Source organism: Panthera tigris, chromosome A1 (assembly GCF_018350195.1).
Source record: "Panthera tigris isolate Pti1 chromosome A1, P.tigris_Pti1_mat1.1, whole genome shotgun sequence".
Lineage (NCBI taxonomy): Eukaryota > Metazoa > Chordata > Mammalia > Carnivora > Felidae > Panthera > Panthera tigris.
The window spans coordinates 108,265,958-108,285,491 of NC_056660.1; the positions used below are offsets into that span (position 1 = coordinate 108,265,958).

Consider the following 19,534-nt stretch of genomic DNA (forward strand, 5'->3'; position numbering starts at 1 on the left):
GATTGATACTTAATCCTTGCTATAGCTGTTGTAGTAGAAACAGATATAAACCCTCTTAGGGATACACACACACACACACACACACACACACACACACACACACATATACATATATAAAATGGATGGGATCCATTGATAGGATTTTTATCAACTAAGAGCAAGGAAATAAATGATCAGGGTCAGTATCAGAGTTGTTCTTCAAGATTCAGCTCAGAATAGTTCCAAGCAGAAATAAGAGACAAAATATATTTGACCTTATCTTCTAATTTTATTATAGCAATAATGAAATACCAAACTCATAACAAATCAAGCTACCATATATAAGACTGTACAGTATCAAACAATGGAGTTAAACCTATAGAACATCAGATATCAGAACTGCCAAATCAGAATAGAATAACAATGTATGAAATTATTAAAGAATTAACAATAGAAATCTCATGGATGAGCAAGCAACAAGAGACTATAGGAGTGAAAAGTAGATTTGAGAAAGAAACAACTAGAATGTCTTGAAATGAAAAATAAAATTGTTGAAATGCAAAATTCAATGGAGGTCTTAAGGAGCAAAATAGACACAACTGAAGAATTAATGTTTATTTATTTTTGAAAGAGAGAGAGAGAATCCCAGGCAGGCCTTTCATTATCATTTCAGAGCCCAACGCAGGGCTTGAATCCATGCACCATGAGATCATGACCTGAACCAAAATCAAGAGTTGGATGCTTAACTGACTGGGCCACATAGGTACCCCAACAAATAAATGAGAAATATTAAATAGACTTTTAAAGATATGGAGGATAGAAAGATGCCTAACTTATGCCAGTTACCATTCCAGAGAGAATAAAACAGATAATAGCTGAGAAATTTCCCAAACTGATGGAAGACATGAGTACACACATTCAGGAAGCCTAAAATTCTAAGCAACATTACAATAAAAAAACAAAAGCAAACACAATACTAATCTTTTTAGGTATACATCCCAGTGAAATTATAGCACACCCACAATAAGAAGTACTTTATAAAGTCCGGAAAGTTTAACTTTAAAAAGTCCCCAAGACCACCACAGGCTTAATGATTTGCCAAAAGGAATCACAAGATTCAGAAAAGCTGGTATATTCACAGTTATGGCTTATGATACAATAGAATACAAATTAAAATCCACAAAAGGAAAAGGCATATAGGGGGAGTCCAGGAGAAAAAGTATACAGAGCTCACAATAGGATGATAAGCTTCCAGTTGTCTCTCCTAGTTGAGTCACATGGATGGTGTTTAATTTTCCCATGTGCAAAGTGTTGCCAACATCAGAAGCCCAGTAAACTTTGACTCAGATCCCAGTCTCCCAGAGGTCAAACTGATACAGAGGTAGCCCAAAGCCTCAGGTATCAAAAACAGGTTTTTACCATAAATCACATTGTTAGCATAAACTATCTGGCACGGATACTCAAAGGGGTCATAACTCTTACAAAGGACTCTTTAAATCTCAATAGTAAAAAACCCAACACAATTAAAAAACAGGGCAAAGGCTTTTCTAGACAATACACCAAAGATATATAGATGGCGGGGCGCCTGGGTGGCTCAGTCGGTTAAGCGGCCGACTTCGGCTCGGGTCATAATCTCACGGTCCGTGAGTTTGAGACCCGCGTCGGGCTCTGTGCTGACAGCGCAGTGCCTGGAGCCTGTTTCGGATTCTGTGTCTCCCTCTCTCTGACCCTCCCCCGTTCATGCTCTGTCTCTCTCTGTCTCAAAAATAAATAAATGTTAAAAAAAATTAAAAAAAAAAGATATATAGATGGCAAGTAAGCATTTTAAATGATGTTCCACATGACATTTTCTCATCAAGGAGTGCAAATTAAAACAATGAGATACTACTACACACCTATTAGAATGGCCAATATCGGGACACCTGGGTGGCTCAGTCGGTTGAGTATCCGACTTCGGCTCAGGTCATGATCTTGAGGTTCAGGAGTTCAAACCCCGCATTGAGCTCTGTGCTGACAGCTCAGAGCCTGGAGCCTGCTTTGGATTCTGTGTCTACCTCTGTCTCTGTCCCTTCCCTGCTCATGTGCTCTCTCTCTCTCTCTCTCAAAAATAAATATTTTTAAAAAAGAGAAAAGAAAACAAGAAAGATTCCTATTAATGACCTCACCTTCTACCTTAAAAAAGTAAGAAAAGAAAACCAAATCCAAAGTAAGCAGACAAAAGAAAATAACATGAGAGGAGAAATCAATAAAATAGAAAATGAAAAATAGAGAAAAATCAATAAACCAAACTTCTAGCCATATTATTGAGGAAAGAAAAAAAATAAGACACAAATTATCAATATCAGGAATGAAAAAGGCTATATCACTACAGATACCAACATATTAAAAGGATAACAAGGGAACACTATAAAAAACACTTGACAATAAATTTGACAACTTCTAAAAAATAGACAAATTCCTTGAAATACACAAACTACCAAAGTTCACTCAAGAAGAAATAGGTAAGTTGAATAACCCTAAAGAGATTTTTTTTAAATGTTTATTTTTGAGAGAGAGAAAAAGTGAGAGAGTACGCATGTGTGGGCACATACATGGCAAAGAGAGAGGGAGACAGAGGATCTGAAGCTGGCTCCAGGCTGAGAGCTGAGATCCAGATGTCGGGCTGGAATGTAGGAACCATGAGATCATGACCCAAGCCAAAGTTGGATGCTCAACCAACTGAGCCACCAGGCCCTAAAGAGATTTTTAACGGTAGCTTATTTCATTTAAAAAAAAAAAAAAGAACCCAGGTCTAGATGACTTCACTAGTGAACACTACTAAACATTGAAGGCAGAAATACTAGTTCTTTTCCAGAAAACTGAAGATGAAGGAGTACTTCCCAACTTGTTCTATGAGGTTAGCATTACTCTGATGCCAAACTCAGACACAGACATCAATCAATCAATCAATCAATCAATAAATGAAACTAAAGACCCTCACCAACACTGATGGAAAAATTCTAAAAAATTTTTCACAAATTAAATATATCAATATATAAAAATAAAAATATACCAGGGGCACCTGGGTGGCTCAGTCAGTTGAGCAGCCAACTTTGGCTTGGGTCATGATCTCACAGTTCATGGGTTCAAGCCCCACATCAGGCTCTATGCTGACAGCTCAGAGCCTGGAGCCTCCTTCCATTCTGTGTCTCCCTCTCTCTCTGCCCCTCCCCTGCTTGCACTCTGTCTCTCTCTAAAATCAATATATTATACTCAATTCATAATCATCAACTCATCATATTAACAAACTAAAAAAGAAAAATTCTATTATCATCTTAATAACTAAAAAAAGTACATTTGGCAAAAATCCAGCATCCATTCCTGACAAAAACTCTTAAGTACATTAGGAAAAGGTGGGAACTTCCTCAACATAGGAAAAACTTATAGCTAAGATCATATTTAATGGTGAACTACTGAGTATTTTCCCTCAAAGTACAGAAACAAGGCAAGGATATCTGCTCTCCTCACTGCTCTCCCAGCATTGTACAGGAAAATCTACCTAGTGAAATTAGTCAAGAAAAAAAAAGGCATCTGGATTAAAAAGGAAGAGGTAAACCTTTTTTTCCACAGACAATATAACTGCCCAAGGCCCAATGGAATCTTGGGGGTATGGAGGACTACTAGAACTAATAATTAAGTTTAGCAAGTTTACAATATACTTATGAATAGAATGTTTCTGTTCCCACAAAATTCATATGGTGAGGGGCGCCTGGGTGGCTCAGTCGGTTAAACACCTGACTCTTGACTTCAGCTCAGGTCATGATCTCACAGCCATGAGATCAAGCTCCATATTGAGCTCCACACTGAGCATGGAACCTGCTTGGGAGTCTCTCTCTCCCTTCCTGGCCCTACCCAACTCATACACATGCAATCTCTCTCTCTCCCCACACAAATAAATAAACATTAAAAAATATTAAATAAATAAATAATTAAAGAAATTTCATATGTTGAAGCCCTAACTCCCAATGAGACTATATTTGGAGATAGGCTCTGTGAGAGGGTGATAACGGTTAACTGAATTAATAAGGGTGAGGTCCTAATCTGAGAGTGCTGGTGCCCTTTTAAGAAGGGGAAGCAATACCAGAGCTCTTTTTTCTTTGTGCAAAGAGAGAAAACGCCAAGTGAAATCACAGCAAGAAGGTACACATTTACAAGACAGAAGAAAGCCCTTGGGGGAACTGAATAGGTCAACACCTTGGTCTTGGACTTGCCAAGCTCCATCACTGTGAGAAAATAAATTTCTGTTGTGGAAGCCACCCAGTCTATAGTATTTGATTATGGCAACCCGAACAGATTAATATGATGATCAATATACACACAAAAAAGTATTTTTATATGCTAGCATTAATAGTCAGATATTGAAATTAAGAATACCATTTACAATAGTATCAAGAATATAAAATACTGTCGTCAGGTGGGAAATGATGACATTAAGTGGGAATAATGACCCAAAGAGTGAAAACTACAGAATGTTTCAGAGAGAAATTAAAGACTCAAAAAATGGATAGCTTTACATTTTTCTTGGGTTGTAAGACTCAATAACGTCATGATGTCAATTATGCCCAAATTGATCTGTAGATTAATTCAATCCTAAATCAAAATTCCATCAGGATTTTTTTTCTTTTGGTAGAAAACAACAAGCTGATTCTAAAATTCATATAGAAATGCAAAGGACCTAGAATAGCCTAAACAATTGAAAAAGAAGAACAAAGTTAGAGGGCTAATACTACCTAATTTCAAGAATTGTTATAGTGCCACATTATTTAATACTATGTGGTACTTGTACAAAGCTAGACAAAAGATCAATAGAACAGAGTATCTGAAGCTGGCTCCCTGCTGAGAGCTGGGAGCCAGATGTGAGGCTCACTATGTTACACAACTAAAACTAATGTAACATTGTATGTCAACCATACTTAAAAAAAAAAAAAGACTATTATAATAGGGTATTGCAATAGGGGAGAGAGACTGGACTTAAATCCAAATACAGCAAATACAGCAAGGGATTTACAGCTAACAGGCCGAATGGGGGAAGTCAGTAGTTGGAAAATTACTATGAAGAGACATCAAGGGTAAGGAGATTTTCGTAAAGATTTTCTGTGATACTGTGATTTTTAATAAGAAATATAGATTTGGTTTTTCCCCCCATTGCTGACACAGAGCTCCTAAAACCTTTGTATTTCCCTAAGTGATAAAAACAATAAAAGTGTTTTTGTTAATGCGATGAAACTAAGAATGCACTTAAGAATGGGGGCTGCTTGCCAAGGGAATCGACCCTGGATTAGAGGGTTGGAATTTCTAGGCCCACCCCATAACCTAGGTAGGGGAGAGGGACTAGAGTTTACTCAGTTGTCAACGGCCAATGATTTAGTCAACCATACCTACAGAATGAAGCTGTTACCAGCTAAACTCCAAGACCTGACCTCTACTGCTCACCTGCTTGTACCCACCAACCTTTGTCCCACATTTTCCCTGAAGCTCTTCTTTCCTGTTTATCTCTTAACAGAGGCAAAGAACCAAGGGGCATAGCCTGGAAGAAGACCTTCTAGGGCCAGACCACCCAGATCAGTTTGAGCATAACCACCCTGCCCCTGATTCACGCTTGTACAGATGAACTATGGAATGACCCAAGCTGTGAATGGCAGTTACCTTTACCTCATTATAACACTAAAATCTCTGCCCAAGGAGGAGCACAAGCCTCATTTACATAATTATATGATGTATGTACAAGCTTGTTTCCTTAAGTCGCATGCACCACCTTGTGCCTGCCTCCACATATGATGACAAAACTTCTTTACCTAAATATTCATCCTAACCCTAAATAAAAGGAAACCATTCACCATTTCTGGGGAGTCATGGCTTTGGAAGTTATTCCCCATGATCTCCTTATTTGCTGCAAATAAAGTTTCCTTTGTGTGACAACTCTACCTGGTATAGTTTCTACACGTGACTTACCAAGGAATAAACTCATGTTAGTTTAGTTACATAGCGTCCATAAAATCCCAAAAGTACAGGGTTCAGAGAGTATCTGGGTTCATGAACATATGGAGATTCATGGACAGTGGTGCCCTAGAAGAAAGCATGGAAGCTCCTTGCCCTTTCCCCATATAATGCCCTATGCATTTCTTCCATGTGGCTATTCCTGAATTATACTCTTTCAAAATAAACCAATAATACAGTAAGTAAAATGTTTCTCCAAGTTCTGTGAGCTACTCCAGTAAATTAATAGAATCCAAGGAGGGGGGGTCATGGGAACCTCTGATTTAAAGTCAGTTGATGAGAAGCAGAGATAACAATCTAGGCTTCCAAGTGGGATCTGAAGTGGAGGGTGGTCTTGTGGAATTAAGCCTTTTACCTGTGGAATCCAATATCTTTGGGAAGTGTCAGAACTGAGTTGAATTCTAGGACACCCAGCTGCTGAGAGGAGTATTGCTTGTTGGAGGTGTGGGGAGCCCCACTACACACACACACTTTGAAAATGGGTCCAGGAACCTAATTAGACCTAATAGGCTAGGGTGCCAAAGGCAGGCCAGGGGGATCAGATATCAAGGTGGGAGATTCTCTGTAAACTGAGAAAATTCTTGCTAAAACTACATTCAGGATGGACACAGAAGCCCAAGGTCAAGGTCTAGTTAAGAAGAGGGCTCAGAGAAGCCTAACTAAAGTGTGATCAAGAAGAGAATCTTTGTCAATACAAATACTTGTATGTGAATGTTCCAGCAGCGAACCAATCCAAATGCCCCTAAGTGGGTGAATGGATAAACCTCTGTATACCACACAATGGAATACTACTTATCACTAAAAAGGGCCAAACTATCAATGCACTCAACAACATGAATGAATTTCAAAATAATTATGCTAAGTAAAAGATGCCAGATCAAAAATTCTCCAATCTCTCACTTGAGTAATCCCTAAACTCCAGAAAAATGTAAACCAATCTATAATTACCATAACTAGATCAGTAGTTGCTTGGGGGGTAGGGGCAGGAAGGACAAGATTAGTAAACAGGAGGAGGAAACTTTTGGGTTGATAGATATTTTCACTATCTTGATTGTGGTGGTGGTTTCACAGTTGCATACATATGTGAAAACTTTCAAATTATACACTTTAAATAATGTGCAGTGTATTGAATGTCAATTATTCCTCAATAAATATGCTTTAAAATTTATTTTATTGTTATTTTACTTTATTTTATGTTTATTTTATTTTTGAGAGAGAGAGACAGAGCGTGAGTTGGGGAGGAGCAGACAGAGAGGGAGACACAGAATCTAAAGCAGGCTTCAGACTCTGAGCTATAAGCACAGAACCCAACACAGGGCTTGAACCCATGAACCATGAGATCATGACCTGAGCCAAAGTCAGATGCTTAACCGAGCCCAGGCACGCCTTTTTTATTTTAAAGAGAGAGCATGCAAGTGGGGGAGAGGGGCAGATGGAAAGAGAGAATCTTAAGCAGACTCTATACTTAGTGCGGAGCCTGACACAGGGCTCAATCACTGGGATCATGATCTGAGCTGAAATCAAAAGTCGGACACTTAACCAAATGAACCACCAGATGCCCCATAAGATGCTTTTTTAAAAAGGTAAAAGTCTCCCGTTTCACCTGACCTCTCGATATAATGTGCTATAGTCTTGTGTTTCCCTACTTCTTCCATTCCAAGTTCCTATTTCAATTTATTTTTACTTCCCTTCAGCCTCTTACACTACATTTTCTTTCTCTCTCTCTCTCAGAAAACTATCTCTTTAACTGCCTCTGGTCTCAGCTTTTTATAATCTGTTCTCCATCCCTGGAGCCAGAAGGACATATGATATCATCCCTTGTTCACAATTATTGGCCCCTCTCAGGAAAAAGATCCAAATTGTTTAATATGGATTAAAGACCCTTTGAAATCTTGGCCCTTATTTACCTTTGGAATCTCATCACCAGCTTTCTCCCCACCATCTGGATTCCCATCCTCACCCCAGGGACTCACTGAAAAGATCTGGCTACACTAAACCACTTAATATCCCTAAAATTTTGCCTTTTTATTTCTTTCTCCCTGCCTCTTTCTCTTACACTGTCCTTCTGTCTGTCTGCTCCCATGCTTCTTCTCTCTGGCTCTTTCTCTCCCCATACCCCACTTTCTGTTCCCTCTTTTTCTGCTTATCCCCTATCTCTACTCCCACCCCCATGGCACTTAGCTTGATGAGTTTTATGTTTTCTTTTATAATAAAGCATAATACTTCTGTGTATTCATCCTAACACAATGAAATTGGTGACCACAGTTTTTATGTTATAGATGAAATAGGTGTTTTGGATCAAAGTAGGTTAATACTGTTTCCTCTAGTTGTTTAATAACCCCAAGTCTTGACAATGCAAAGCGTTCTGGCTGTGGCAGCCTAATATCTTTTATTTAGAATTGTAACTGATAGCTGCCTCCACATGTAGATGATGTTAGCCACAAATGAGCTACAGATTTCTTAGAGCATCTCATATACTAAGTACCTAATATGACAGTAATAATTTCTTTTAGTAATTGAAGGAAAAATTGAGAATACTAACCTCATTTGAAGAATTTTCTTGCAAACTTGACACTGGAAAAATTTCATTTGAATTAACATAAGTGCTGACATTTGGAAATAGTTCTTCAAAAGATGCTCTCTGCACTGAGGACAAATCAATCTATAAAAAATATATTACTCTCATAGAAGTGAAGTGCTGGAAAAGCAATTATTTTTACATACCTAAAGTTGAAATACTCTCTCATTAGAAGCATTTTCTTGTGAAAAAATATGGAGTTTCTTTCTAAGGTGATAAAAAGATTCTAAAATTGACTGTGGTGATGACTGAACATACCTGTGAATACACTAAAAAGCAGTGAATTTCACACTCTAAATAGGTGAACTGTATGGAATGTGAATTATATCTCAATAAAGCTGTTTTTAAAAAGCCCACAACAACTCTATGTAGAAAACCCTAAGTACTCCACCAAAAAATTGCTAGAATACATGAATTCAGCAAAGTCACAGGATATAAAATCAATGTGCATTTCTATACACCAATAACAAAGCAGAAGAAAAAGAATTCAAGGAATCAATCCCATTTCCAATTGCATTAAAAACAATAAGATACCTAGGAATAAACCTAACTAAAGAGGTAAAAGATCTATATTCTGAAAACTATAGAACACTTATGAAAGAAATTAAAGAGGACACAAGGAAATGGAAAAGTAGCCCATGCTCAGGGACTGGAAGGACAAACATTGTTAAAATGTCTATACTACCCAAAGCAATCTACACATTGAATGAAATCCCTACCAAATTACCACCTGCATTTTTCAGAGAGCTAGAACAAATAATCCTAAAATTTGTATGGAACCACAAAAGACTCCAATCCTGAAAAAGAAAAACAAAACTGGAGGCATCACAATTCTAGATTTCAAGCTATATTACAAAGCTGTAGTCATCAAGACAGTATGTTACTGGCACAAAAACAGACATAGATCAGTAGAACAGAGTAGAAAACCTAGAAATGGACCTACAACTATATGGTCAACTCTTCTTCAACAAAGCAGGAAAGAATATCCGATGGAAAAAAGACAGTGTTTTCAACAAATGGTGTTGGGAAAACTGGATGGCAACATGCAGAAGAATGAAACTGGACCACTTTCTTATACCACACAGAAAAATCAATTCAAAATGGATCAAAGACCTAAATGTGACAAAGGAAACCATTAAAATCCTAGAGGAGAAACACACACAGCAATCTCTGTGGCCTTGGTCACAGCAACTTCTTACTAGACACATTGCTGAAGGCAATGGAAACAAAAGCAAACATCAACTATTGGGACCTCATCAAGATAAAAACCTTCTGCACAGTGTAGGAAACAATCAACAAAACTAAAAGGCAGCCTACAGAATGGGAGAAGATATTTGCAAATGACATAGCTGAGAAAGGGTTAATATCCAAAATCTAAAAAGAACTTATCAAACTCAACACCCAAAAACCAAACAGCTCAGTTAAGAAATGGACAGGAGACATGAATAGACATTTTTCCAAAGAAGACACCCAGATGGATAACAGACACATGAAAAGATGGTCAACATCGGGGCAACTGGGTGGCTCAGTCAGTTAAGCATCTGACTTTGGCTCAGGTCATGATCTCATGGTTGGTGAGTTCGAGCCCCACGTTGGGCTCTGTGCTAACAAAACAGCTCAGAGCCTGGAGCCTGCTTCGGATTCTGTATCTCTCTGTCTCTCTTCCCATCCCCTGCTCATGCTCTGCCTCTCTCTGTCTCTCAAAAATTAATAAATGTTAAAAAAAATTAATAAAAAAATTAAAAAAAAAAAAGATGGTCAACATCATTCATCATCAGGGAAATACAAATCAAAACCACAATGAGATACCATCTTACACCTGTCAGAACGGCTAAATTTAACACCACCAGAAACAACAAGTATTGGTGAGGATGCAAAGAAAGGGGAACCCTTAAAAAAAAAAAAAAGAAAGGGGAACCCTTTTGCACTACTGGTGGGAATGCAAATTGGTGCAGCCAAAGAACAGTACAGAGGTTCCTCAAGAAATTAAAAATAGAACTACCCTACAATCCAGCAATTGTACTGTTAGGTATTTGCCCAAAGGATACAAATATACAGATTTGAAGGGGTACATGCACCCCAATGTTTATATCAGTATTATAAACAATAACCAAACCATGCAGAGAGTGCAAATGTCCATCAACTGATGAATGGATAAAGAATATTTGGTATATGTACCCAGTGGAATATTACTCAACCATCAAAAAGAATGAAATCTTGCCATTTGCAATGATGTGGATGGAGCTAGATGTATTATGCTAAGAGAAATAAGTCAATCAGAAAAAGACAAATACCATATGATTTCACTCCTATGTAGAATCTAAAAAACAAAACAGATGAACATATAGGAAGGGGGGGGTGAGAGACAAGAGAGGGAAACAAACCATAAGAGACTTTTCATGACAGAGAACAAACTATGGATTCACGGAGGGAGGTGGGTAGGAGATGGGCTAGATAGATGATGGTTACTAAGGAGGGCACTTGTGATAAGCACTGGGTGTTATATGTAAGTGATCAATCACTGAATTCTATTCTTGAAACCAATATTGCACTGTATGTCAACTAAAATTTAAATTAAAAAAAATAAAAAGTAAAAAAAAAATAAAAAGCCCACTACAAAAAAAGTGTTAAACATACAATTACTATGTGACTCAGCGATTCTACTTCCTCTTATAGGTATATACCCAATACAGTTGAAGACATATATTCACACAAAAACTTGCACATGAGTGTTCATAACAGTATTATTTTTCATAATGCTACCAAACTGACAAATTAGTAAACAAAATGTGGTATATCCTTGCCATGGGATATTATTCAGCCAGAAATAAGGAAGAAAGTACATGTTATAACATGGATGAATTTTGAAAACATTATGTTAACTGAAAGAAGGCAATTACAAAAGGCCACATATTCTATGATTCCAGTTATATAAAATAGCCAGAACAAGTAAACCTATAAAGAACCCTTTTCCTCAGCTTGAAAAACTGATCGATGGTTAATTCTCACACTCTATTCTACTAGGAGGGTGTTAAAGGTAACAATGTCAACATTGCTGGTGGTAAAAATGATGATAAGTTGTATCCAGACTAGGAAGGGCTATAAATGAATTATGAATAAATGATAAATATACTATATGTAAATAACTCCTATGAAAAGCACCATACTTTGAATTTCCCTGACTCTTCATGTTTATTTATTTTTGAGACAAAGAGAGACAGAGTGAGGGTGGGAGGAGGGGGAGAGAGAGAGGCTCCAAGAATTTGAAGCAGGCTCCAAACTCTGAACTGTCAGCAAAGAACCTGAAGCAGGGCTGGAACTCACGAACTGCGAGATCATGACCTGAGCCGGAGTCAGATACTTAACCGACTGAACCACCCAGGTGCCCATGAATTTCCCTGACTTATAATCTGGCATGTCTCTTGTGGGGACCCTGGAAGCTATGTCTATGTGCTATCACAAAAGATACTAGATCTCATCTTCTTGTATCTGAGTTGTCCCCAAACTGCTAAGTAAACTGCTTCATGGACTTCTGTGAAAACTGATCCCACTAAAGAGGAACACCATTTCTGCCCTGCTTGCAAGTTGTATTCTTGTTGTTTACTTGAATATGAGAAGAACCCTAATTGGGTAAGAGCCAAATTCTAAGACTCTTATAAGAAAACAGAGGGGGAAAATTTAATGACATTGAATTGTGCAATGCACTCTTGGCTATGACACCGAAAGCACAGGCAAAGAAAAAATAGATAAATTGGACTACATATAAATTAAAGCTTTTGGGGTGTCTAGTGTGGCTCAGTCGGTTAGGTGTCCGAATTCAGCTCAGGTCATGATCTCATGGTTCATGAGTTTGAGCCCCACATGGGCCTCTCTGTTGTCAGCGGAGAGCCTGCTTTGGATTCTCTGTCTCCCTCTCTCTGCCCTTCCCCCCCCACACACTCTCTCTCTCTCTCTCTCTCTCTCAAAAATAAACATTTAAAAAAAAATGAATGCTTTTGTACAACAAAGGATACTGTCAACAGAATGAAAAGGTAACCCACAGAATGGGGGAAAATATTTGCAAACTATATATCTGATAAGAAGTTAAAATCTCAAATATATTAAAAAAAACTCCTATAAAACGGGAACCCTCTTGCACTGTTGGTGGGAATGCAAATTGGTGCAGCCACTCTGGAAAACAGTGTGGAGGTTCCTCAAAAAATTAAAAATAGACCTACCCTATGACCCAGCAATAGCACTGCTAGGAATTTACCCAAGGGATACAGGAGTACTGATGCATAGGGGCACGTGTACCCCAATGTTTATAGCAGCACTCTCAACAATAGCCAAATTATGGAAAGAGCCAAAATGTCCATCAACTGATGAATGGATAAAGAAATTGTGGTTTATATACACAATGGAGTACTACATGGCAATGAGAAAGAATGAAATATGGCCCTTTGTAGCAACATGGACGGAACTGGAGAGTGTTATGCTAAGTGAAATAAGCCATACAGAGAAAGACAGATATGTACGGTTTCACTCTTATGTGGATCCTGAGAAACTTAACAGAAACCCATGGGGGAGGGGAAGGAGAAAAAAAAAAAAAGAGGTTAGAGTGGGAGAGAGAGCCAAAGCATAAGAGACTGTTAAAAACTGAGAACAAACTGAGGGTTGATGGGGGGTGGGAGGGAGGGTAGGGTGGGTGATGGGTATTGAGGAGGGCACCTTTTGGGATGAGCACTGGGTGTTGTATGGAAACCAATTTGACAATAAACTTCATATATTGGAAAAAAAATAAATAAATATTCAAAACAAATTAAAAAAATAAAAAAAACTCCTATAACTCAACAATAAATAAATAAGCTGATTAAAAAATGGGCAATTGACTTGAGTAGACATGTCTCAAAAGAAGATACATAAGTGGCAAATAAGCACATAAAAAGATGCTCAATATCACTAGCCATTAGGGAAATAGAAATCAAAACCATAATGAGATACCGTCTTACACCCATGAGGATGGCCATTAGTTAAAAAACACAGCTGGGGCACCTGGGTGGCTCAGTTGGTTAAGTATCCAACTTTGGCTCAGGTTCTCGTGTTTCACGAGTTTGAGCCCCACATCAGGCTCTGTGCTGACAGCTCAGAGCCTGGAGCCTGCTTCAGATTCTGTGTCTCCCTCTCTCTCTGCCCCTCCCCGACTCATGTTCTGTCTCTCAAAAACAAATAAAAACATTAAAAAAATTTTTTTAAAAACACAGAGTTGTAATCATCAAGACAGTTTGGTATTGGCACAAAAACAGACACATGGATCAATGGAATAGAAAACCCAAAAATGGACCCATAAATATGTGGCCAACTAATCTTTGACAAAAGCAGCAAAGAGTATCCAGTGGAAAAAAAGTCTCTAGCAAATGGTGTTAGAAGAACTGGACAGCAACATGCAGAAGAATGAACCTGGACCACCTTCTTCTACCATACACAAAAATAAACTCAAATGGATGAAAGACCTAAACATAAGACAGGAAGCCATCAAAATCCTAGAGGAGAAAACATGCAACAACCTCTTTGACTTCAGTCATGGCAACTTCTTACTTGACATGTTTCTGGAGGCAAAGGAAACAAAAGCAAAAATGAAATACTGGGACCTCATCAAGATAAAAACCTTCTGCATGGTGAAGGAAACAAACAGCAAAACTAAAAGGCAACCAATGGAATGGGAAAAGATATTTGCAAATGACATTTCAAAGAAGACATCCAGATGGCTAACAAACACATGAAAAGATGCTCAACATTACTCATCATCAGGGAAATACAAATCAAACCACAATGAGATACCACTTCATACCTGTCAGAATGGCTAAAATTAACAACTCAGGCAACAAAAGATGTTGGCGATGCAGAGATGTGGAGAAAGAGGAACACTTTTGCACTGCTGGTGGGAATGTAAACTGGTTCAGCCACTGTGGAAAACAGTATGGAGGCTCCTCAAAAAATTAAAAATACAACTACCTTACAATCCAGCAATTGTACTACTAGGTATTCATCCAAAGGATAAAAAAATGCTGATTCAAACAGGCACATGCACCCTGATGTCTATAGCAGTGCTATCAACGATAGCCAAATTATGGGAAGAGCCCAAATGCCCATCAATTGATGAATGGATAAAGAAGATGTGCTACATACAATGGAATACTACTTGGCAATGAGAAAGAATGAAATCTGGCCATTTGTAGCAATGTGGATGGAACTAGAGATTATTATGATAAGTGAAACAAGTCAGGCAGAGAAAGACGGATACCATATGTTTTCACTCATACAAGGATCCTGAGAAACTTAACAGAAGACCAGGGGGGAGGGGAAGGGGGAAAAAAAAGTTATAGAGAGGGAAGGAGGCAAACCATAAGAGACTCAAATACTGAGAACTAAGGGTTGATGAGAGGTGGGAGAGAAGGGAAAGTGGGTGATGGGCATTGATGAGGGCACCTGTTGGGATGAGCACTGGGTGTTGTATGAAAACCAACTCGACAATAAACTATATATATACATATAAAGATGTGGTACATATAAACAATGGAATACTACTCAGCGATCAAAAAGAATAATCTTGTCATTTGCAACACAATGGATGGACCTAGAGTGTATTATGCTAAGCTAAATAAGTCAGTCAGAGAAAGATAAATGTCATGATTTCACTCATATGTGGAATCTGAGAAACATAACAGATAATCATAGGAGAAGGGAAAGAAAAATAAGATAAAAACAGAGAGGCAGGCAAACCATAAGAGACTCTTAAATATGGAGAACAAACTGAGGATTGCTGGAGGGGAGGTGGCTGGGATGGGTGGGTTAAAGGGTGATGGGCATTAAAGAGGGCACTTTTTGGGATAAGCACTGGGTGTCATATGTAAGAGATAAATCACTGAAGCCAAGATTACACTGTATACTAATGTGAATTTAATTTAAAAAACAAAATAAAAATACAATTGCACTTATGTTTGAATACATCCTAGAAAAAAAATGTCTTGGAAAATAAAAAACTACTATGTATATTCTTCATGCTTTTCTGCCTTTCTTGAAATTTATATTTTCAATGAACATGTATTTTATAATTGAAGATAGATGTATTTCTGTTTCTAAAGAAAAAAAATATATTCAAAATCTTGGAGCAGAGTTAATCCGTCATTGTGTCAATTTTGTGGCAGGATGATGTAACTAACTTTTTTCCTTAGAACGTATTGACATTCATTTAAAGATAACGTAACACATTTGTGTTCATTAAGGTAGTCTGTAGATATGATTAAACATGAATGCCCACCTTATAGTAAGAAATAAAATGAAAATTGTAAACAAAACAAAACAAAACAAAAACACACAGAAAATAGTAAGTGTTGGCAAGGATGTAGAGAAATTGGAATGCTCGTACATTTTACGGAGAATGTAAAATAGTACAGCTGATATGGAAAAGAGTATGGCAGCTCCTCAAAAAGTTAAAAATGAGAATTACCATATGATCCAGCAATTTCACTTTGAAGTATATACCTAAAAGAAGTGAAAGAAGAGATACAAAGAGATATGTGAACACTATGTTCAAAGCAGCATTATTCACACTGGCCAAAAGATGAAGCAACCCAAATGTCCACAGACAGTTGAATGGATAAACAAAATGTGGTATATACATATAATGGAATATATTAATCCTTTAAAAAGGAAAAAAATTTCTGACACAGGCTACAACATTGGTGAGGACATTATGCTAAATGAAATTTGTCACAAAAGGACAAATACTATATGATTCCATTTATATGAAGTATCTAGAATGGTCAAAATCATAGAGAGAAGTTAGAATAGTGTTTGATAGGAACTACAGGATGGAGAAATGGGGAGCTATTGTTTAATGTATGGAGTTTCAGTTTTGCAAGAAGAAAAAAGTTCTGAGTGAAAAAAAAGTGATGGTTCTACAATATGAATGTACTTTAACTGTATAGTTAAAAAGAGTTAAAATGGTAAGTTTTATGATATATATATTTTACTACAATAAAAAAATGAAAAAGAATCTTTCTAATTTTTCTTCCACATATAGCACTATATAGAGTACTTCCAGCAAAAGCATGTTTATACAACAGAAAACCACAGACATCATTCCATATGTACAAAATTCTCCTGGTGTGGCACAAACAGAAAAATAGGGAGGAGGGGGAACCAGAAAATAGATACAAGTGCCAAATGCTAACACTTACCACTAAACCAGCAGTTTGCGAAGATGGAGTACTTGTTAAGAGGTCTCTGCTTTTCTTATCAGGAGTACTAGAATTTGTACTCTATAAATGTTTTGTGAAATAGGGGATTAAATAGCAGAAAGAAAGAAAAAAATTTAATACAGTAAAAACACAGTATCAAATTAGTAGACTAGATCATAATGTGTCAGACTAATAAAATTTTAATGTGCTAATTAAATTTTAAACCACTAGACAAGAAACTAAAAAATCTTCTGGCTTGAGCTAGGTCAAGAAACTCCTAAGAGAACTCTATGTAGGACAAGAACTATGCAAGAATACTTTGCGTGAAATCACTATTAATTTCAGAAGGAACACTAATTTAAGTTTTCAACTAGGAAATGGTGATATGATTATCTTTTTTACTGCTAATAAAAGTATTTTACTTTTAGAATTTGTTTAATTCCTAGTATATTATTTTACTTTTTATGGAAAGGGATTTTAAGTTATTTCTGAAGCTGTTAAAAATATGTGTAATAAGGATAATTGGTTTAAAATAATACATACAAATGTATATAGACACTTTCATATATGCAGTATCAAAGTCGGAGAAATAATAAAGGCTCAATTCCTATTTTTTGAAGATGCAAAGAATCAGACACACAGAGAGACAGGTAGACAAATCAAGAAAGAGAGAGCAAGAGAAAGACAGGATCAGAGACCTAAAAGTTTAAGAGAGAGGTAGGGATGGGGGAGGGAGGAAATGGGAAAAGGAGGAAAGGGAGAAGGAAAGGGAGGGAGAATGAGGAGACAAAAGAGATGAAGGAAAAAAAGAGAAAGATTGAAAAGAGAGAGGGAGAGAGAAGGATGAAGAAGATAGAGACCAACAACTATGAACAGAAAGAAACTAACAGAGAAACAGAATTAGAGACAGAGAAGAACAGATGGAGAGAGATCAAGACAGAGATAGGATGAAGAGAGACAGAGCTTGAGACTGAGAGACAAAAACCAGGGAAGGCGAAGACAAACAGGCAGCTGCGAAAGAGAGTGACAGAAATATTCAAAAAGAAGACAGAAAACTTTATTTCTAGCAATCAGCTGTCTTTTCAACTGTTGGATTCCATGAAACAATTAGTGCCTCTGATAAATCTCTTTGAATAGATGTTTATTATATGCAGCCAACTCTGGAACACAAACTCAGAGTTGGAACTTGAACATCATAGGCAAATTTGTGTTAGGTTTCTTTTTTTTTTATTTTCTCTTTTTTTTTTTTTTTCTTTCACTCTTCCTTTCCTTTCTGGCTTAAAATCTCTTAAAATAGCTGTTTGTTCAAGACAAAGATGGGATTGTTTATTAGGAAAATTTTTATCAAAAATTTTATGTATATTTAGCTGGTACACTGTCAGCTCTTGAATTCATTAGCTATTTAATCTTTCTTCATCTGGGAAAGGGAATGATGGGGATTATTCTACCCCTAGGGATTGCTGTGCAAAGGTTACAAATAATACATGTAAAGAGAACCTACAGTGCCTACAGAGTAGGAGATATTCAATGATAGCTAGAATTTATTATTGTGGCTGCCACGGAGGTATTCTGTTCAGACCTCCGTGAAGTGAGAACCTGCTGTTCCAGTGCAAAGAGTGCAGTTACCTGACAGCGCCCCAGTCCTCCCCCCCACAACCCTCCCAACTTCTCTGGAATCTGCTTCAGCTTTCAGGTTGAGGCCATCATCTTCTCAGGCAACCCCCAGCCAACGTTTGAGCATAGAAGCCCAATGTAAGACTCCTGTAATAGATAACCTTTGCTCCAGACCTCCTTATGGGGAAAGCTTCTGGCACACTTGCAATGAGGGCTGAGACTATTCCTGCCCAATACTGCTTTCTCCCTATATTCCTTTCTCAGCTGTTATCCCCTCCAGCATACCACTTGAATGAACTCTTAACTCTGTCTGAATATATACTTCCCCATGGTCCCAAGAGACATAATTGTTAACTATCAATCCACTAAAAAAAACCTGCCTATATACAGCTATAAATATAAAGCTCTCTGCATTTTTTCCTAGATTTGTTAACAAATCTATGTATATCTAAATCTTTCCAATAAGTACATTTTCTGGATATAGGCTTTTAAAGAATTAGTTAAAAGACCAGTGCTTACCGATGCAGATTCCATGGACTGAGGCAAAAGAACGTTGGTAACTGGTCCACCTGCACTGGTTTCAATAACAGATCTCTGGTGAGATGATGGAACCTTGATTTTTAGATGACGAGAACTTAACTTTGCTTGAAAATTTTTATCTGTATGTTCAGGATCTTTTTCAGGCTGAAATAAATTCATAATCACGAAATATACTCCATCATGAAATACATTCCATAATCATGAAATACACTGTAAAATTATTTGCAGCACTTCTCAGATGTCTTATTTTACTGTAATATTAATGTAATAATTATTACAATTAAAATAGGGTATATTTATCAATCATATAAATATTATATATATAATTCTATTCTTATTTCCTCAACTTGAAAAAGAGTTTTCAACTTAAAGATAAAGGTCTTGTAAAAAAAAAAAAAAGTAAAGTTTTCTACATATTTAAAAATAAAATCTATTGAAAGACAAAACAGTTTGAAATACTGTTGCAACTCGGGGTGCCTGCGTGGCTCAGTTAAGCATCTAACTTCAGCTCAGGTCATGATCTCAAGATCCATGAATTCGAGCCCCACAATGGTCTCTATGCTGACAG

At 37.2% G+C, this 19,534-nt stretch overlaps 1 protein-coding gene across 5 annotated transcripts in view; it reads right to left on the minus strand.

Annotated features, from left to right (window-relative positions):
* Nucleotides 1-19,534, minus strand: part of MEIKIN (meiotic kinetochore factor) — a 78,925-nt gene that overhangs the window by 10,848 nt on the left and 48,543 nt on the right. For 2 of the 5 annotated variants that reach the window (XR_006208470.1, XM_042958892.1), the window contains exons 10-12: nucleotides 18,946-19,110; nucleotides 16,813-16,893; nucleotides 8,558-8,661 (exon numbers count right to left, since the gene is read on the minus strand). Coding sequence is in view for 4 of the 5 variants with exons in the window: in XM_042958892.1 (XP_042814826.1) it covers nucleotides 8,558-8,661; nucleotides 16,813-16,893; nucleotides 18,946-19,110 (350 nt within the window). In the remaining variant the exon portion in view is untranslated. Of the gene's footprint in view, nucleotides 1-8,557; nucleotides 8,678-16,812; nucleotides 16,894-18,945; nucleotides 19,111-19,534 lie in introns of all 5 variants that reach the window. The other 3 variants (XM_042958903.1, XM_042958882.1, XM_042958896.1) reach the window with 2 other exon arrangements.